At 36.9% G+C, this 22,540-nt stretch overlaps 1 protein-coding gene across 2 annotated transcripts in view; it reads right to left on the bottom strand.

Moving 5' to 3' along the window:
- LOC129646657 (cytochrome P450 20A1) overlaps positions 1-22,540 on the bottom strand; it is a 42,434-nt gene that overhangs the window by 11,568 nt on the left and 8,326 nt on the right. For both annotated transcript variants that reach the window (XM_055573167.1, XM_055573165.1), the window contains 5 exons: positions 11,696-11,863; positions 7,613-7,691; positions 5,305-5,420; positions 4,405-4,459; positions 1,402-1,522 (listed from right to left, as the gene is read on the bottom strand). In XM_055573167.1, coding sequence (XP_055429142.1) covers positions 1,402-1,522; positions 4,405-4,459; positions 5,305-5,420; positions 7,613-7,691; positions 11,696-11,863 — 539 coding nt within the window. The remainder of the gene's footprint in view (positions 1-1,401; positions 1,523-4,404; positions 4,460-5,304; positions 5,421-7,612; positions 7,692-11,695; positions 11,864-22,540) is intronic.

The following is a 22,540-nucleotide window of genomic DNA, read 5'->3' as shown; positions in this document are numbered from 1 at the left end:
CTCATTTACAAAGGACATTCACCTTCTATGTCATACACTTCTGCATAATAAAAACTTCAAAAAACAAGTATGTATTACTTTTTAAAACTGTAATCAATAAAGCTTTCAACATTTTAAAGAATCCCTAACAAATGTCTCCTTGTGAAATCCATGGTTTCAAGTTCTTTCTAATGGCTGTATCCATATCTTCTTTTCTATAGTTGAAAGATGCTCCAAAGTAAGGTTGCTTGTTACCCAGTCTCAGACTTTCAACCCCCTAAGAAGTCACAGTTGCTATTTTTAAAAATCTTTTACATTAAGGTATTACTTACATATAAAAATGTTATCCATTTTACCTGTACAGTTTGATAAATTTTAGTCATTGTATATGACTGTGTGACTACAACCACAAGAAAGATATGTAACAGTTCCCTCTCCCTAGAAAACTTTCCTCATGCCTCTTTGCAGTTGATCCCCTCCCCATTTCGGGCCCCAGCTATCACTGCCCTACTTTCTATCACAATAGCTTTGCCTTTTCCAGAATGTCACCTAAATGAAACACATTGTAGACTGTTTTTGTGCTTGATTTTTTTCACTTAGCATAATAAGATTTATCCATGTTGTTTTGTGTATTGATTTTGTGTTACTTTTTATTACTAGGTACTATTCCATTGTATGGATATAACACAATTTATCTATTCAACAGTTGATAAATATTTGGACTACTTCCTGGTTTTTGCTATTATGAATAATATTGCGATAAATGTTTGCATACAGGTCACTGTGTGGACATGTTTTCATTTCTGTCCGGTAAATGCCTAGGAGAACTGCTGGGTCATACTGTACAATTTTGTAAGATCCTGCCACATTGTTTTACAACAGAACTGTACCATTTTGCATTCCTACCATCAATGTATGAATGTTCCACTTATTAGACATCACTGATGCTATTTTATATAGGCCCATGTAAAAGTTTCCCAAAACTACCTTATGATTTTAAAAAGCAAATTAAGTCATCTATTAAAATCTATATGTTTGGCAAAACTAATACAGTGTTTGAGGTTTAAAAATAAAATAAAAAAAAATAAAAAAAAAAAAAGACCTGCTCAGACAAAAAAAAAAAAAGAAAAAAGGAAACAATACAGAATTATATGGGGGAGGGCATTAATATAATTCTGATATAACATTTAATAAATGTTATCTGAAGCAAATTTAAATTAGCTTAGAAATAAACATTTCCAAATAAATTAAGTATTGGCTAAAAAAAAATAAAATAAAAAAAAATAAACAAAATCTGTATGTAAATACTTTAAGTCCTGTAAAAATACATGGCTTTCCTCCATATTGGCATTAGTTTTAAATAAGATAAACCAATTCAAATTTTAAAGATCTCCCCGCCCCTCCCTTTCCTCAGGTTCTTACCTGAGCTCCTCAATTTTCTCTGAAGTGATAGCTCCCTTCCCCAAAACTTGGTCAATCTCTTCATATAGTTTTTTCTGAATTTCCTCATAGGTGGTTAAAAAACAGATTGCCCAGGTGCACACTAAGTGAAAGTTTATATTAAGAACAATGAAAGCAGTGAATTCATAGTTTGGGTGCTGAATAAAAAACAAACTTACTATTTTTTGGTATTTTCTCCCCCCCACTCCATACAGAAGATACATAAATGCTACCAGAAGATAAAACAAGATTGTTCATGAGATTTGTGCTTCATTCAACAGAACATAAACATTTACAGAATATTCTCAAAGACAGTGAAATCTAGAAAATTTCTTTCATAAAATTGGCAAGTAGTCAAAGGCACTTGATGCATTTTACCTTAAGCAAAACAGTAATGATAAAAAATAAACTTCACATCTGGGGAAGTGTTAAATGCTGGCAACTGTGATGGACTGTTTGGTTCACTCAACCATGTAAAACAAAACAGTTGACTTGTCAGTTTCCTCAGGAGCCCTAATGAAATGATTCACACGAGTAAAAATAGCAGGAGATTTACCTATAAATCAGTGTTTCTAAGTTTTTACTTGTAATACACTGGTTCAAGAGCTGAAACTGATTAAATGCTTAGGACAGTGGTTCTCAAAAATCTCCTGGGAGTCAGAGACTGTGTGATGACACAAGCCCACCATCCACAGATCCTGACTTAGTAGGTTTACGGTGTGTCCAAGGTACCTATATTTCTAACAAATATCACAATTATTCTGATGAACGCCAACAATGGAGTTCACTGGTTTATGGCTTACTTTTTCTGAAAATGGCTTACGGATTGTAATCACTGAGGAAATCAAAAGGTAAGAAAATTAATTACAAAATAAATATAAAATAGTTATATTTCCCCTAGAGATCCACTGGGATTATAACTGTTCAAATGGAACCATCCAGACATACAGCATCTCTTTCCTTAGATTAAGCCTGACATGACTATCTACAGCTGTACTTTTTCTATGTCAAGTACTTTTTCAACTGTGTTTAATAATTTCTACTTCTACTTATTATTATCTCTTTCCTGAGCTAAAGGGCTAGCTTAAATTGGCCTTAAAGTTAATTTTTTAAAATATTTGCCAAAGTCATATATTATCCAAATCCAATGTAAATACATAATTCACCTTCTGCATTTAATATTATTATCAGTAAAATCAATAGCTACCTGGTACTGAATTATTTTGATAATTTATTCACATCCAGAGTTCATAAAAGGCATATGAGTAACTCACTTTAACTTTTTTTCTATATATGTTTCCTTACTATGGCTTGTAAGTAAACTGCAGAACTTCTATTTCACAAGTGATGTGAAAACTTATGCAGACAGTATATATGCACATGTATGCAATCTTATAATAATATATAGTAATATATAACATTGAAAGATTTAGCACAAGGATTTGGATACAGTAGGCACTCTACACCCTGACTAACTACATTATCATTTAAAATTAATATAACTGTTTAATAACCTCAAACACTGTTTTTTTATACAACTCTATTAAAAATAACCTCAAACACTATTTTTTTTGTACAACTCTATTAAAAGACAGAGAATATAGCTTTAAAATGTGGTTTTAAGCCACTTAATGTTCTTTAATTACAATGTTGAATCAAGACACCAATTTACAGTTGGAAACCTTGGAGGTCATTCTTATTTTAGAAGAGGAAAAAAATGTAGAGGTCAGTATCTTGCTTCAGGCTACTAAGTCGCAGAGGAGGGACTTTAATTAAGGTTTTCTGCTGATCTTGCCTCTCAAAATTTCAGAGGTGCTTTAAAAAACAACCAACCCACATGCAAAAAAACAGCAATACTCAAATTTTCCCCCAAAACTACAAAAAAGATTAACATATTAAGTCAACCTTGGAAATGATCAATTTTTAATATCCAGAGTACAACTGATTCAGATTTTTTAAACATTTATTTATTATTATTTAATTATTTGGCTTCGCTGAGTCTTAGCTGCAGCATGTGGGATCTAGTTCCTCGACCAGGGATCAAACGCAGGCCCCTTATATTGGGAGCATGAAGTCCAGCCACTGGACCACCAGCGAAGTCCCTGATTCAGATTTTTTGAAGGTCTTCAGCAAAGATATATTTTAACAGTAATATATTTTTTAAACAAGTATTTTTTTAAAAGGTTCAAGACATTATTTTTGACACATGCTCACCTATATTCCACTTAATCTATAAAATCTGGGACATCTCTAGATACCAAAAAAGTATACAAAGAAGAAAAACTTACAGGAACTTCACATTTGTACTCATCCTTTTTAAATTTTCTTAAACAGAAAAAGTTATGAACAAAATCCTTTAAGTAAACATAAATTCTTTAGATTTTCAACTTGCGTTTTAATACTTCCTTTAGCATTTTTTGTTAACACAATTTTATGGATATACAAATTCTTAAAAACTGTATAAATAAATGGTAGTCTGATAAAACTCAAAACCAGTAAGAAAACTTAGAAATGTATCACCCATTTTAGAATTTTAAATAATAATCACCTTTAATTTCACCAAGAAGTTCTTTTAAATCATGATTTCTGTGGCCTATATTCACTGCTGGTAGATCTTATTAATAGCAGATAGGATTGAAGTCAAAGTGAAAAGCAGCAGGCAACTGAAAAGCTTACAGCTCTGGTTGGAAAGGTGTCAACAGCAGTTCATTTTAAAGGCACTAACTAGAATTCACAATCCATAAACTGTGTCAGGAAATTTATGGCAATGTTCAGAGGTGGCACAGAGCACCTGGGGTTAAGAAAAGTGGGGGTGGGGGGCGGGAGAGGAGCACGGTGTGAATCTAGCCTTTCCAACAGGAATAAAAAATAAAAGCTAAGGGAAATTATAAAGAGATCTTGCAAACAGTGCTTCCTTTATTTTAGAATAGCTTTATCTTTCTGTATTTTATAATCTATCTCAAAAAGAAATCAATTTATACTTACATTTTGCGGTTATCATGCAACTGGCCAGAGAAAATATCATAGTGTCTTCTAGGATCTAGGAAACAAAACCAAGTTTAGATAGTGTGACATGTAAGGTGGCCTGTATTAGACCCTGTATTAGACCCAGTAAAATCATCTAGAGTATAGAATTGGGAGTTAAGAAGGAACAAAGTATATTATTCCTTTATGACGTTTTCACTTGAACAAAATCTATATAATGTAAAAGCCAACCTAAACACTGAACTGCATTTTTGAAACAGTGAACTTTTATCCAGTAATATTACTGGTTCATGATACAGCAAACAAACTGGCTCAGTCTTATCTGAGCTTGGCTCAGCTTGGCTGAGTGCAGCAATGAAGACTCAGAAAGAGTGAGGAGCCTGCCACTGTTCTGGAGTGCGATTTAATTTCTGTACCCACACACACCTAGAAAACCGCTTTTTGTCTATGCCGACTTACATCCACAGAGGAGGCAGAAGATTCCTACAGTGAACAGGTGTGGCAGCAATGGCTCCACTCCCGTCGTGCCTGGCACCGCCACGAACACACAGTGGCCCAGAGGTGTGCTGGGAGACAGACCCACACTGGGAACAACCACGCTGCCACATCTGGTCATGTGGGCAGAGCTGTTTAGTCGAAAAAGGCTCACCCAAGCCCTCCTCTGTAACAACCACAGAACTTTGGTTCAATATCTGCTTACTCAAATATTAGATACTATATAGCTGTTTCCAAGAGCTAAATAACAGGACAGCAAATCTAAATACTATTTATGGATGATATACACTAAAAAAGTAAAAAGCCATTGAATTCTAGGAAGGCATCTGGTTTAAGGGAATAAAAAGCACACTCTATACATGTCTGATTATCCTTTGTTTGATAAACATTTAAGAATTACATCACCTGTTGGTCATTAAGGTTCCCCTGTACTAAGGAGTCAATGAAAATATGCTGACTGAAGTTCCTTCCTTTTCGTTCTTTAATGATTTTCTTTAAAATAGATTCCAGTTGCATAAGGGCTTAGAGAAGAAAAACAAAAAAGATTTTCATTTGTGAGGATTGAACAATTTTTTGTATTTCTACAATGTTCCTATGTGCAGAGTAAAACTTTCAGTTAAAAAAAAAAAAAACTTTCAGTTAAAAGAATAATAACATAATTTTTAAAGCTAATTTAAACTCTATTATTTCTCCTTTTTGCTAACTTTAACACATGTACCCAAATGCATAAAACATATATGCACAATTTAACAAATAACTAAATCAAACACCCAGGTCAAGAAGTAGAATGATTCTAGCCCCTTAGAGGACTTTTACACATATACCCCTCTGCTGGTATTATTCACCTTCCTTCTAAATTCTTTCTTCTTAATTCCATTCTTCTCCCAAATAAAGCATCACTCATTTAGAGACTCCACCAAGTGTGAAACAGTCAGAAAGTAAATCTCTAAAACCTGGAAGATTAATCCAACTTCCAAGAAAATTATCCAGAGATCATTTCTCAGGCCCCATCTTACTTGACCTATCACAGCACCTGATGGGAACACTTTCTCATTTGGCTCCCAGGATCCCACTCTCCTGGGCTTCACACTTTGCTCCCACTTTGCCTGCTGCCTGCTGCCAAGTCACCTCAGTCGTGTCCAACTCTGTGCCACCCCATAGATGGCAGCCCACCAGGCTCCCCCATCCTTGGGATTCTCCAGGCAAGAACACTGGAGTGGGTTGCCATTTCCTTCTCCAATGCATGAAAGTGAAAAGTGAAAGTGAAGTTGCTCAGTCGTGTCTGACTCTCAGCGACCCCATGGACTACAGCCCACCAGGCTCCTCCGTCCATGGGATTCTCCAGGCAAGAGTACTAGTGTAGGGTGCCATTGCCTGCTTGCTCATTCTAAGGATTCTTTATCAGTTCCTTCTCATCTCTCCAATTTCTTAATGATGGAATGCCCAAGGTCAAGGACTTCTTTTCTTAGATCTTTATTTATACTCATTACTTTGGTGATAACCATTTTCATGCTTTAAATACAATCTACAGATGGAACACTCCCAAATTTATATTTCCAGTTAGGACCTCTTTCTCCTGAATTTCAGACTCGTATCAAACAATCAACTCAGCATCTCCACTGAGATGTCTGAAGTATACGAAACATAACATATCCAAAACGAAGCCATGATCTTCCCCTCAAAACTGGATCTTTCCATAGTATCTGTCCCATCTGATTTCCTAGCAATTTCATTTTCAAATTACTCAGGTCTAAAACCTTGGTATTTCCTTCTCTCATACCTCACATCTAACCTGGCCATCAATGTTGGCAGTTCTAATTTTCAAAATACAGAATTATTCTCCCTTATTCTTTTTTAAAAATAATATTCTATTTTCTGCTACCCTCCACCTAGTCCCAGCCACATTATTTTTCTTGCCCAGTTCCCTGCAGTAGCCTCCTAATTAGTCTTGCTGCTTCTGTTCTGAGCCTGGAGATGACAGCAGCCCAGTCACACCAAAGCCAGACAAAATCTGTTCCACTCCCATCAGTCTTTCTGGTCTTCTATTTTCCTAACTCATTTCACTCCAGCCATAGCGTTCCCTGTTGTACCTCAAATATATCAGGAAGAATCTTACCTCAAGGACTTTGCAACTACTTTTCCTCTACATGGAATATTCTTTCTCCCCCTGGTCATGTGGATGTATTTATAAAATATATAAATAGTTTTTTACTCAACATTATAATAGTAAGAATTTTTTATTTTGTTACATTTCTTTTATAACATTTGTCATGTTGGTATTATTTCCTTAGCAATTCCTATATTGTTGGATATTTAGACTTTCTACTGTTTTTCTACTTGTAGAAATATCATTACAAAGCTATTCACAAATATTTTCTTATTTTAGATAATTTCACTCATTATTTGTAACTCTTACTTAACATGTATTTTTAACTTGCTTTCCCAGGACTGTACCTTTGCACTTTCCATTAATCCTGTAGGGTTTACCAGAACTACAGTACTCTCATTCTGAACAAGTGCTAGAGTTCATTGACTAATTGACAGCCTTTCCCTCTCTTTTATTTAAGAAAAACTTTCATAATAGGAAATGTAGGAAAAAACATAAAAGGAAGAAAAACACATGACCTATAACTTCATGAATCATATATAACCCTATTAAAGCTGGGCACATTTCCTTTTGTCTTTACTAAAAATTAAGAGTGAAAAAACTTACCATCTTCATATTGTTTTTTCCGAGTTGTACTTTTATCAAGTGATCCATCCAGAAAGCCTTTTCCAATCTCAGACCAAACCTCAAAATAGGAAAGTATACCTATTATTTAGTACATAAACTTTCCAAATAATACCAAGGAATCTAAGCTAATAACTGAAGAACCTCTGTCTCACCAACAGAACTGTTAAACTCTCCCTTTCACATGGAAATCATTTACTCCATTTTCTTTGAAGATAAAGCACAAAATATATCTTACTAATTTTATTCAAAGTACTTTCAAACTAATTATAACTAAAAAGTCAAAGTTGCCTTATTTTCAAAGGAATATGAATGAAAAGGAAGAGGAAACAGCAGTAGAGTCAATTCTCAATTTTTTATTACAATGGCACTGGTGGATAAATAAAATTCATTGTAAAGTGGTAAAATGGAAGTTGCTCAGTCGTGTCTGACTCCTTGCGACCTGATGGACTGTAGCCTGCCAGGATCCTCTGTCCACTGGATTCTCCAGGCAGAAATATTGGAGTGGGTTGTCATTCCCTTCTCCAGGGAATCTTCCCAACCCAGTCATTGAACCAGGGTCTCCTGCTTTGCAGGCAAATTCTTTATCATATGAGACAAATTCTAAATTTTTACTTCACCATGATTAACTGGAAGGGATTCCCTAGTGGCTCAGTCGGTAAAGAGTCTGCCTGCAATGTGGGAGACTTGGGTTGGATCCCTGGGTTGGCAAGATCCCCGGAGAAGGAAATGGCCACCCACTCCAGTATTCTTGCCTGGAAAATCCCATGGATGGAGGAGCCTGGTGGACTACAGTCCATGGGGTTGCAAACAGTCATACACAACTGACTTCACTCGACTTCACTCTTCCCTGTTGTTCTGGACCTCAAAGATAAAGTTAAGATGATAACTGGTAAGCACTGCCTAAGATCTAGTAAAAGGTTAAAAATTAGTCTAAAGTTTGGAGAGAGTAAACAATAGGATTTCAATACTGGATACTTAGTCCCAAAAAATTTTCTTTATAATTGAGAAATTCTGAAAGAACTTGTGGAAAAAAAAAACAAATAAGTATTTAAAAAATATTCATAGTTATGAGTCCTCAAGTCTTCCCTTACAAAGATATGCCTTTCAGACTATTTAAATGTAAAAAATTAAACTACTAAATGTACTGTAAAAACGTGCAGCAAATGTTTATATTAGGAATACCCTTTAAGTGAGAAAGAAGTGCCTAAGTACAACAAAGAGCACAGGGTAAAAATTTATGATGAAAACGTTGAGTTAATTTAGCTATTCCATCCCAACAAAAAAAGCTGAACAGACTGAAGAATCAACAGCTCTTCTTGGACCTCTGAGATAGAATAGGGCCCTAGGCAAACTGAGGCCCCTAAGACTGGAGACAGTGGTGAAAATGGGGAGGCACGTCTTACTGTAGCAGACTCACAGGTGGAAATTACCTCAGGAACCAGTGCTGGCATAGAGGAACCTGAACTAAAATTGACTAATGGCTGGAGAGTCACTATACACAACTCTGACAGTCAAAAACAGAGGCTTATGGTAAACCTAAAATTGCTTTAAAAAAAAAAAAAAGTCTTTTTTTAAAACACACTATAAATAAAAGTAAAAGCAAATGAAAATTGAGATAAAAAATTAAAAGCTCTTACAGATTGGTAAGAAAAAGAAAGACATTGATTGAAATACAGGTAGAGGACATGAGAAAGCATCCCACAAAAAAGAAATACAAGTTGCTCAGCAAAAATATTAAACAATGTTTAACTTCACAAACAAGAAGAGAATTACAAATTTTAATCACGAAAGATCATTTTTTACTTACTAGATAGGCAAATATTTAAAAGACAAATAACTGTGTCAAAAACACAAGGAAAGAGCACACTAATGTTGGTGGGAAAATAACTAGGACCACGTTTTTGGAGGGCACTTCAGAAACACAGCATGCAACTGGGTGTGAGATGTACGTTTTCTCACGTTAACACCTGTGAACAGAAACGCATCTTAGAGCTGATGACATCTCCCAAGTACGGCCAGCCAAGCAGCAGGCATGGTGCAGCTAACGCTGCCTCTGCGTTCACAACCAGTTAGTACTTCTGGTGGCTCGGCTGGACAACAGCAAGCCCTTAGAGTTTCAGACATTACAGATCAGACATTAAGGACATTAAAAATCACTTAAGGCAGGATTTTAGGTCATGATTATGGTCTGAAAACTTTCCTTTGACAACTTCCAGTAACATTAAAAAAAAAAAACAGATTCCTGCCAAAAATGGAGAGTTTGTACCTAGTCACTCACAAAAGTATGTAATTTGAATCTGGTCAAATTAAACCCAAATGAGGGACATTTTACAAAATAATTGGCCTGTAATTAATTTTTTAAAAAAGTCAACATAAAGAAACAAAAAAAAGCTGAAAAACCGTTTCATGTTAAAGAGGTTTGACCACTAAAAGTAAAGAAATCTGAATACGGGCTCTGGATAAAAATATGGTATGAAAGTTAAATTTCCCAAGTCTGATAACTATTTTGTTGCTATATGAGAGAATATTCTTGTTTTTGTGATGTACAAACTGAAGCATTTAGGGGGAAAGAAGTAAAGTGTGTACTCTCAAATGTTTTGGGTAAGGAGGAGAGGAACGGATGGAAGGATGGATGGATAGACAGACGGATACTGAATGAAAAAAGTAAATGGGGCAAAATGTAAACAACAGCTGAAGGATATCATGGGAGTTCCTAGTACTAGTTGCCACTTTTTTATGTTTGAAATTATGACTTTGAAATTGTAAGGAAAGAAAAGTAAAGAAAATGTCAGCTTAAAAATACCGAGAATAGGGACTACCCTAGTGGTCCAGTGGCTAAGACTCTGAGCGCCCGATGGAGGGCATGAGTTCAATCCCTGGTTGGGGAACTAAGATTCCACATGCTGCATGTGTAATAAATATATAAAACATTAAAAAAAATACCCAGAATAGGAACAGGTATCAGCAGGTTGGAATAAAATCCTAGAAATAACAGTGGAGTTCCTTTTTTAAAAATGCTGTCTCATCAACATGAAAAAAATCAGACATCAACAACTGAGTCAAAAATTGATTCTTCATTAAAATAGGAAAACATTTTAGGAATCCTTTAGCCAATTTATTTCACCTGGATACCCTGAGTAGTTTATTCTAGGAAGTGAAAATTAGGGTGATTTTTTCCAGTTTTATTTTTATACTCCTGAACATGTGAACATTTTCTAAGAAATGGACATTTTTCAATCATCAAACACAAGCAATAAAACCATCTTAATGGGAAAAAGGATAATATTAAACAGTGACAGAGTACTAAGCCACAGATTCTAGTGATTTTGTTTTACATGCATTGCATTGATTATTTAACCTGTTTTTATAGATTTGAAGAAAATAAGGAATAACTGATCAGAGATCCAAAACTTCAGTGAAATAAACGACTTAAGTACAATTCAAAACAGATTAATATAATGTTGAGACTGGTGAAAATAGAGAATAATAAAGTCCATATGAGAATCCAGAAAAGGCAAATAGTAACTCAATCTTCAACTGAATTATCCTTTTTTCAAATCATATTCATTTCATTAGTACGTTAATGCTCCATCAAGTTTAATTTCTTTCAGTAGAGGATACAGTCTAGCTCTACTAAGTGCAGTTTTTCTCTTTATCCTAGAAATTATCATTGTTTTATAACATACTTGGTTTTTGTTTTTGTTTCTACCATGCCACACAACTTGCAGGATCTCAGTTCCTCAATCAGGGACTGAATCCAGGCCACAGCAGTGGAAGCCCAGAATCCCAACCACTGGGCCACCAGGGAACTCCTGACATACTTGCTAAGTATTCAAGAAAAATTTTTTAGTCATTTTTTAAGTTTCAAAAGGTAACTGCTTAAAAAGGTAATTCTTAAACTTTTTAAAAAGGCAACAGTTATCTTTCTTACATTGTTGTTTTTAGCCACAAACAAGGACACTCTGTTCTACAGAATCTTAAAACTTCTTAAGAGGTGACGTCTACATTCCTCAAGTATCCAATCTGATGAAAGAGTAAACTTAAACTTGGCCCTAGACTTACTGTGCCATGATTCTTCTGGAAGCGAATGACTTCCTGTTCATCTTCAAATGTACTGCCCATTACCATCTGTGTAACAGACTTCATAGCAAAGCCAAGCATATGCTGGCAGAGGGGGACATGTTGGGACTCTGGGTACGATAGCCATTTATCCAATAATTCTTCCGAAAGCTGAAACAGAACAGAAAACCACAATGATTTTCTATTCCCTCCTACTAAATCTGAGAGAACTCCATCAAGTAGATTCATTTCATAGAGTTCAATTCTGTAACCAAGGCAAGCATTCAGGTGTTTGCTTGATCCGTCAGATTAACGCTGACTCTACCAATAATTACATCCCTAGTAGTTTAGGTTCAGATTCTGTCAAAGGGCTAATATGTAAAACAAAACAACCACAACAACAAGAACAGAAAATACAAGTCATTTAAAGGCTGGGAAAACCTTGAACCTAAAGGAACTTTCAATATTAGAGTCTTAGTATCAAATTAAAAATAGTAAAGATTCACCACAGAGTACCTGTGATCTAATAAACAATAAGCATACAAATGTGCGAAAGTCTTAGATAAGCGTCAGTGACGGAAATCTCTCAGGGTCTCTTTGTCATTCCTTCATCCACTGAATATTTATCAAATCCCTTGTGGAACAAAACACAATGTGTAAAGAAAGTGAAAGTGAAGTCGCTCAGTTGTGTCTGACTCTGCGTCCCCATGAACTGTAGCTCACCGTCCATGGGATTCTCCAGGGAAGAATACTGGAGTGGGTTGCCATTTCCTTCTCCAGGGGATCTTCCCAACCCAGGGACTGAACCCAGATCTCCCGAATTGCAGGCAGATGCTTTAACCTCTGAGCCACCAGGGGAGCCCAACAATGTGTAATAAAAAGATCAAAAGCTTTGGGGTCAAAAAATCCTGGGTTTCCTTCTGGCTCTGTCACTTAGAAGCAATGCAACTTTGAGCAATTTGCTTGACTTTTCCAAGGTGCAGATGTCTCAAAAGTTAAACAGGGATGACATCTCCTACTTATCATGGTTGCTGTGATAGGGATAATCGTACTTACATCACAAAACACAGTAACTGGGTTTGTAAAGTAAAATATATGTAGACCCTTTCATGTTAGGAACTCAAATTTAAGCTACTCTGCTATATCAACTCCATGAAAGTTTTGTCATAGGGTAAAGAACTTCACTGATCCACACATATGCCACTATCATAAATTTTGAAAATTTATTGTATCTTTATATTTCCCATTACAATTCTCTTTCAAAAAGTTTCAGAAGAGGGACTGACTTCCAGAATGGTGGAGTGAGACTTTGGTGATCTCTTTCTGCCTCTAAAACAATGAAAATACGTGCAAAACCACTAAACAACTAACATTAACCATTTTAGCACTTTGGCAATTAACCAAAACTCAATACCCAATGTGAAGTGTCTATTCAACAGGAACAACTGGACTGTAAGATAGTGAGGTCTTTGATGTTTTTAACCTAACATTCAGAAAAAGCAATGGCACCCCACTCCAGTACTTTTGCCTAGAAAATCCCATGGACGAAGCAGCCTGGTAGGCTGCAGTCCATGGGGTCCCTAGAGTCGGACACGACTGAGCGACTTCACTTTCACTTTTCACTTTCATGCATTGGAGAAGGAAATGGCAACCCACTCCAGTGTTCTTGCCTGGAGAATCCCAGGGACAGGGGAGCCTGGTGGGCTGCCGTCTCTGGGGTAGCACAGAGTCGGACACGACTGAACGACTTAGCAGCAGCAACCGAACATTATTTGATTTCCTTTCTCTCCCCATCTCAATGGTAGCATTGCAGAAAACAGCTCTAGTAAAAGCACCATCACCACTGCTGACCAAAATGGTCACTGAAAATGGACAACTAGGGAACCCCAAGGCTCTATCCCTCCCCAAAATTAAGTAATGAGCTCCTAAGCTGTCAGAATCAACTTCCGAAAAACTCTGGAATACAGTAAAAAAACAATCAGGGGAAGGCTTGATGAAGAAAGAAGCAGCTGCTCTGAGGTAAGGAAGTACTGTGGCATTTTAAACAACCTGGTTCTGATTCCCATATCCCAGAGAAGCAGCAGCCAAGAGAAGAGCAGCACATGCTCCTGATGCAAATTGCTAGAAAGCAATATAGTCATTTTGGTAAAAAAACTGTGGCCGTGAGTCTTAACCTGAAAACTCCCATTAAGACCGTGCCTGTCTTGCCCAACTCTGAGCATTCCTACAGCTAAGACAGGTTCCTAGGTGACTTCTGCTGAAAACATTTAAAGATGCAGGTATTGGCTGCAACAGCTGGTGAATGAAACAACTGGGATGAGCAATAAACAGACCAACAAGACAGGGAAGGAAGAGGTTGGGAGAAGAGACATCTATGAGAATGAGCTCAGATATCATGACAAACCTTTAGAGTTAATAAGGGAATTTGGCAAAGTTAATACTATAAATAACATCAATATGCAGAAATCAATCATATGTATAACAAATAAAAATGAAATTTAAAAACTGTACCATTTATGATAGTATTTTTAAAAAACTACTAATTATCTAAGAGTAAATTTAATAAAAGATATATAAGATCTCTTAAAAGTGAAAAAATTATTGAGAAAAACTAAAGACCAAAACTAAAAACAAAAAAGGGGGAGGGTATTCTTCCATATTCATGGATTGGAAAATTCCATAACATTGTGGACAAGGAATGTTGCCTACCATTCCAATAAACAAGGCATGTTGCCATCAAGCCATCAGTCACCGCAGCCCTTCCTCCAGACACGGTGTATCCTGAGGGGATTCAGAATGAAGAAAAACAGGATACTGGTCCTGGGTTCAGCTCAGTTCAGTTCAGTCGCTCAATCGTGTCTGACTCTTTGCGACCCCATGGACTACAGCACGCCAGGCCTCCCTGTCCATCACCAACCCCTCGAGTTTACCCACTCATGTCCATTGAGTTGGTGATGCCATCCAATCATCTCATCCTCTGTCGTCCTTTTCTCCTCTCATCTTCAATCTTTCCCAGAATCAGAGTCTTTTCAAATGAGTCAGCTCTTTGCATCAGGTGGCCAAAGGATTGGAGTTTCAGCTTCAGCATCAGTCCTTCCAATTAATATTCAGGACTAATTTCCTTTAGGATGCACTGGTTGGATCTCCTTGCAGTCCAAGGGACATAGTCTTCTCCAACACCACAGTTCAAAAGCATCAATTCTTCAGTGCTCAGCTTTCTTTATAGTCCAACTCTCACATCCATACATGACTACTGGAAAAACCATAGCCTTGACTAGATGGTCCTAGGTAAGTAGATGTGTATCTAAGGAATAATTCTAATGAGCCCAGACTTTTAAATAAATTTCTCATATGAAGAAAAGCACTAAAGTCACTAATTTGTGAAGTCCTGTTTTTGTGATCAGCAGTAGTCTTTTGATGTTTGACTACACAGTTTTCTCAGGATACACAGGAGTATATCCTGGCTTCTCCTTTACCTCTACAGACAATTCTGTCTGGCAAAGCAGGAGACAGGGGTTCAATCCCTGATCCAGGAAGATTCTATGTGCTGTGAAGTAGCTAAGCCCGTACACAACTATTGAGCCTGCGCCCTAGAGCTGGGAGCTGCAGCTACTGAGCGCACATGCCCTAGAGCCCACGCTTCACAAGAGAAGCCACCACAGGGAGAAGCCTGCACTCTGAACTCGAGAGTAGCCCATTCTCCACAACTAAGGAAAGGACAGCGCAGCAATGAAGACTCAGCACAATGAGAAATAAATAAAATTAATAAAAATTTTAAACAACAGTTCCTCAGAGCCATCTGAGAGGCTGTTCTCCATGCTACTGTTCCCACCAAGGTCCCCAAATAAAACATAACTCACAATTTTTACGTTGCAGACTTCTTTCCAGCCAACAAAACTGTACATACATCAAGTGCCCTATATAGTTACCTGGTTTATGATAAAGGGGATATTACGGTACAATGGAAAAAGAATGATCGTTTCAATAAGTTACACTGGATCAACTGGATAATCATATGGGAAAAAAAATGTTAATCCCTTCCTCGTTCTTTGCACAGTAATAAACACTAAACATTATATATATATAATTATATTTACATATAATTATATATAATATATACTATACATTAGATATAATATATATTATATATATTTATTTATATAATATATAATATATAAAATATATAATATTATATATATATCTGTTCATCAAAGTTTGAAAGATAAATATGACAACTCTGAGAACAAACCTTAAATGAATATGTTCATGACAATAGGTTAAAGACGTTTTATATAAGATTAAAATGCAGTAAACATAAAAGCAAAAAAGAAAAGAAAAAAGTCAGACTACACTAAAAGTAGTATCTGTTATCAAAACAAGCTTGTTGAACTTGTTCAGTTACTAAGTCACGTTCAACTCCTTGCAGCCTCATGACTGCAGCACGCCAGGCTTCCCTGTCCTTCACCATCTCCCAGAGTTTGCTCAAACTCATGTCCATTGAGTTGGTGAGGCCACCCAACCATCTCATCCTCTGTCACCCTGTTCTCCTCATGCCCTCAATCTTTCCCAGCATCAGGGTCTTTTCCAGTCAGTCAGCTCTTCGCATCAGGTGGCCAAAGTATTGGAGCTTCAACTTCAGCATCAGTCCTTCTAATGAATATGCATGGTTGATTTCCTTTAGGATTGACTGGTTGGAGCTCCTTGCAGTTCAAGGGACTCTCAAGAGTCTTCTCCAGCACCACAGTCTGAAAGCATCAATTCTTTGGTACTCAACCTTCTTTTATGGTCCACCTCTCACATCCATACATAACCACTGGAAAAACCATAACTTTGACTATATGAACCTTTGTTGGCAAAGTAATGTCTCTGCTTTTAAATATGCTCTCTAGGTTTATCATAACTTTCCTTCCAAGGTGTGTCTTTTAATTTCATGGCTGCAATCACGGTAGTGATTTTGGAGCACAAGAAAAGAAAATCTGTCACTGCTTCTGCCACTTTTTCCCTTTCTATTCACCATGAAGTATTGATGCTTTCAAAATGTGGTGCTGAAGAAGATACTTGAGAGTCCCTTAGACAGCAAGGAAATCAACCCTGAATATTCATTGTAAGGACTGATGCTGAAGCTGAAGTTCCCATAGTTTGGCCACCTGATGCGAAGAGCCGACTCATTGGAAAAGACCCTGGGGCTAGGAAAGACTGAGGGCATAAGGAGAAGAGGGAGGCAGAGGATGAGATGGTTAGATAGCATCATGGACTCAATGGACATGAATCTGAGCAAACTCCAGGAGATATGAAGGACAGGGAAGTCTGGAGTGCTGTAGTCCATAGGGTCGCAAGGAGTCAGACATGACTTAGAGATTGAACAACAAAAACAACATTATTAAGCTCTGTTTCTAATGAAAATTTAATGAATATTAAGACTATCACTGATAGTCAAGAGGTTCACTGTTTTGTTTTTTTTTTGGATAGTAACACAGGTTAGTGTAAAAGAAAATTAATATGTAGAAAATAATAACTAATAAAAAATAACATAAATGAAAATACAGAAATTAATTTAAATCACCCTACAATCCAGTAGTGATAATTACAGATAACATTTTTATACAGCTTTTCATGTTTTTCTATAGTGTATCTATGTATATGTGTACATATATGTGTGTATAGAGGTATACTTTGAACAATGTAGTAATTCTCTACAAACTGTTCTGTATACTGGTTTTTTCACTTATCATCTGTTATGGGTTGAACTGTGCTCCCCTCAAAATAAGATCCTGAAGTTTTAACCCCCAGCGCCTGTGAATGTGACCTGATCTGGGAATAGGTTCTTTGCAGATAATTTAAGATGTGCACATTAAGGCTTTAACACAATATGACTATGTCCTTATAAAAAGGGGAAATTTGGACACTGAAACACACACACACACAAACATAAACACACACAGGGAGACCTCATTATAAACAAGAAGGCAGAGACTGAGGTTATAAATGTACAAAATGGTCAGCAAACTACCAGCAACTAGGAACGAGGCATGAAACAGACTTTTCCTTGAGGCTCTCAGAAGGAACCAACTCTGCTGACACCGGAATCCTGGACCAACAGACAGCCTCCAGAACTGCAAGACAACACATTTCTGTCGTTTAAGGCACCAAATCTGTGGTGCTTTGTTACGCTGCTACTGCTGCTGCTGCTGCTAAGTTGCTTCAGTCGTGTCCGACTCTGTGCGACCCCAGAGACGGCAGCCCACCAGGCTCCCCCGTCCCTGGGATTTTCCAGGCAAGAACACTGGAGCGGGTTGCCATTTCCTTCTCCAATGCATGAAAGTGAAAAAATAAAGTGAAGCGCTCAGTTGTGTCCGACTCCTAGTGATCCCATGGACTGCAGCCCATCAGGCCCCTCCGTCCATGGGATTTTCCAGGCAAGAGTACTGGAGTGGGGTGCCATTGCCTTCTCCAAGTACTGCATGTTCACTTTTTTAGCCATGTTTCTACTGGGGCTTGTATCTTTTTTTTTTAATAAAGAGCTTTGTGCCTAGCTGGTTTTTAAATGAAGTCTAGGATATATCTTTCTTCAGTTCTAAGTGATGAGTACTCAACAGTTTTCTGGTGACCTTTCTTCGGTGAAATATTACACACTAAAATAAGAGAAAACCTGAAAATGGTACTCCCAAACACCAAACCTGGGATCCAAATGGTATCCTAAAAACCTATTAGGACAACATGCGACTTACCAGAGAATTTAATTGTGAATATCTCCCCCCAGTACCAGATCACTGCTGATTATGTAACGAACAGATTAAATGCTTTCAATCTATGCTGGGAAAGTCTTTTTTTTACCCTCTTTTAAGCCATAGCCATAAAAATTTTATTATCAATACTCTCATTTGTATCACAGAACTGTATTATGATCTGCTCATCCATTTGTTTTGCACAGTATTCTACAATACAATGCAAATATTAGATATGATTCATATAGGTTTTTACTCTAGACACAAAGCTAGTGCATCTGCTAGAAGCTTATGTGCATCTCATTTAGTTTATGAATCTTGAATTTGTTTATGAATTTTGGTTTATGAATCTTGATTATGTACATTAGATGGGAATGCTAACAATCTGTTGAGCTTCATCTGACAGTGTTAAATCAATGAGTTCAATAATTTCGGCTATTAACCTATGACTACTGAACTGTCAACTAAGAGGATTCTGTAAAACTGTCATAAATTCTAATATCCAGAAATATTTGTTAAGTCATAGTTTAACTCAAAAGTCATAGGAGCATATGGGGTTGAAGCACTGAAGACAGAAATTACACTCACAGAATTAGAGTGCAGGTTCACACACAGTCTTGGAGCAGAGACAGTCAGGGCAGGAAGGAGACAGAACTTACAGGATGAGGTTTGAGAGGGTTAGAGAAGAGTCAAAACACAGAACTCAGATCTGGATCAAAAAAAAAAAAGGAAAAGGTTTGTTGTGTCAGTATGAAATTAACTTACTTTGGAGTGATAACTCTGGTAAACACCACTCTTCTACAGAAAACCATTAGTAAGGAGGAGGATGCTCAGACTACATTCTCTTCAATCATGTTCTTGCTGATTAAATATTAATTGGTATTTCTGACTAATGAATAAGCTAAGTAACTGGCTTGTGCTAAGGGGTTGACAATATAAGCCTGAAACACATTTCTCATGTATGGACACAGTCTATGCACCAAAGCTTGAAAATATGATGGTAAGAAACGTCAAAATTGGGAAATAATTTCCACTTTGATTTGCCTTTGATCAGACAGGAGAAGGAAAAAAACACAATACAGATAAACAATAAAAAAGATTGAACATTTGGGAAATAGAGCCTATGATAAAAGATTAAAGAAATTTGAACTACTTAGTTTAAAGCAAAGAAAGACTAAATAAAGCTTTTAACAATAAAAAGTACTGAAAAGCATAATCACTGGAAGCAAAGCAAAGAGAAAATGGGTAAAATTCCCTGGAGATATACAATTATATACCAAGATTCTTATGACAAATATAAGGTATTTAAACAGATAGAAAGAAAGATTCTGACTCATGAATGCTTAGACAAAGGTAACATAACTGCTTTCAGGAGGACAATCAGGTGTGACAGGACCAGCTATGACAACCCAAGCAGGCAGCCTGAGAGGTCCAGAGAACATAATAATACAGAATAGTACTGACGACAATGAGAAGGTAGACATTTGATATACAAATCTCCTGATGGCCCTGTGAATAGTGGCTATCAGTGAGAAAAGAGAACTGGAAAGGAGAAAGACTAATCAGCAGCTATGAGTAAAAGCCTTGTTCAGTTTCTTTTTGGAAGTAAAATTGTGCAGAGAGGAGCCAACATATTAATTAATGCTTCTAGTAAACTCATTTGGAAGCCAGTGAGTTTGAGATTTGATCCAGACTCAAGCCAGTCTCAAATCTTGAATGTAAAGTGTGAGTTCCAAACAGAACTGGAGAATAAGGGAAAAAAAGGAATTAAGCATTTATCAAATATCATTTTTAAAAAGTAGATACTGTGGGATGAATCAAAATGGTATCCTCTTAAGAATTATCAACTATTGTACAACTCAAAAAAGTCACAAAAGTGCTTAGAATGTGCGGGGAGCTGCCCGTGAGAACGGGGTCCTTTGTCCGAAGGACACAGCTCTGGGAGCTGCCTCAGTCCTTGAGGGTTTGCTTGCAAACATAGCTCTCTGTCCCGCCACCCCAGAGATTAGGCGCTTATTTACTGCAGGCACCTGGAGTTCTGTGCAAACTTCTCACGCACAGAGAAATGTTATCTGGTGTAAGAAATAATAACAGGGTGCCATTCCCATGCTCTCAAGATTTCTTGCGACTGTTTGTAAGATGTGTAGGTCAAACAAAGAAAATGTTAACTGTCTTGTCTTTCTCACGCTCTTCTGTATAAATATGAGATGCTGAATAAAGTTGGTGTCAGACTGCGTCCCTTGGTGGAGACGTGTCTGAACCTCTCGACCCCATCTTTGTTGTAGATTTCTCTTGCTTTAGTTTCTTTTCTCAGCCCCGCCGTGCACGTTCTCGGGACCTGATCGACTTTGCCGGCTGGCACCGGCAAGAATGTGCAGTCTGAACATTTTTAGAAGGAATGAACATAGTTAAGGTCAAAGAAAACTGACCAAGTAGCTGCTACATGCTAAATCCTGTTAAGTTCTTGAAAAAGCATGTCCTCATTGTATGATGTCTGGAATCTGCTTAAATACAATCCAGAAAGAAAACAGGGGAGTTAAGTAGGGGAAAGACAAAATAAGACTGCATCAAATTTGATAACTGTTAAAAAAAGTTTAGTGATGAGAATATGGATGTGTGTTATAGTATTGTTTTTATTTAAATTTTCCATGATTTTTTAAATTATTTACTCTATGTAATGTGAGAGACAGTGGGATGTATTTGTGTACTTGTGAGTGTATGTGGGTTTACTCTATATAGAACAGAAAGGACTCCCATGTAACCTTCCAAATGGGACCGATAAAGGTCCATCAACTATAAAAACCCTGCATGAAATAAGTAACACATTAGATAAACTGGAAACATTAACAAGGAGATACAGTTTCAGAGGAGCAGGAAAAATATAAGGAGTGGGGGGAGCAGGAAACAAATGGCAGGAAAACCTCAAGCAGAGGCAGGAAAGGTATTTTTTTGGAGCACTGACTGTGTTGTAAGACTTGATGCTCGGAATTTTACATCATGATCTCATATAATCCTCACAGCAAATTTGTAATGTGGATGCTATTAATATTATCCTCAATTTAAGATAAGGCAATAGGACTTTCTTGGTGGTCCAGTGGTTAAGACTGCACTTCTAACGCTGGGGGCATGGGTTCAATCCCTGGTCAAGGAATTTACATCCCATTATACTGCACAGCGCAGGCAATAAAAACTCACAAAGGTCAATCATGCAGATACTAAATGACAGAAATAAGATTGAAAGCCTTTTCTCCAAACTTAGTGTCTCTGCTCTATACCATATTGCTATTTCCCAAGAAGCTACATAAAACATACAACAAAATAAATAACTTTGAGATGCACTGAGTCTGCATGCCACAACTAAAGATTCTACGTGCTGCTGGTTTTGAGTCGGGTCCGAAAACAAAGAACAAATCTATTGATACAAATATACTGCTCTAAAAATTTCTTCAGGTTCTCCTATCATACAGAATGAAGTAAGTCAGAAAGAGAAAGAGATATCATATTCTAACACATATGTATGGAATCTAGAAAAATAGTACTGAAGAATTTATTTACAGGGTAGCAATGGAGAAACAGACATAGAGAACAGACTTATGGACATGGGGAGAGGGGAGGAGAGGGTGAGATGTATGGAAAGAGTAACATGGAAGTTTATATTACGACTGAAGCAACTTAGCAGCAGCAGCAGCAAATTACCATATATAAAATAGATAGCCAACGGGAATTTGCTGTATGGCTCAGGAAACTCAAACAGGGGCTCTGTATCAACCTAGAGATGTGGGATGGGGAGGGAAATGGGAGGGAGGTTCAAAAGGGAGGGGATATGTATTCCTGTGGCTGATTCATGTTGAGGTTTGACAGAAAACAACAAAATTCTGTAAAGCAATTATCCTTCAATTAAAAAATAAATTATTTTAAAAAAGTAAAGAAACATAAAGTTTTAATTAAAAAAAAACTTTCTTCAGTTTCTCTTCACTCCCATCATTCCAACTTACAAAGGAAGTCTAGGTGTTAAAATTGTTTTGCTTTTGTTTCTGTTTTAGAATTTTAGGAGAATAAAAATCAGCTGAGAAAGAAGGTAAGAATAGCAAAGACAAAGAAACACTAACAGCCAAAATATACA

This window comes from Bubalus kerabau, chromosome 3 (genome assembly GCF_029407905.1).
Source record: "Bubalus kerabau isolate K-KA32 ecotype Philippines breed swamp buffalo chromosome 3, PCC_UOA_SB_1v2, whole genome shotgun sequence".
Taxonomy (NCBI): domain Eukaryota; kingdom Metazoa; phylum Chordata; class Mammalia; order Artiodactyla; family Bovidae; genus Bubalus; species Bubalus kerabau.
The sequence above is the reverse complement of the archived record's forward strand: the minus strand, read 5'-3'. Positions and strand labels throughout refer to the sequence as shown.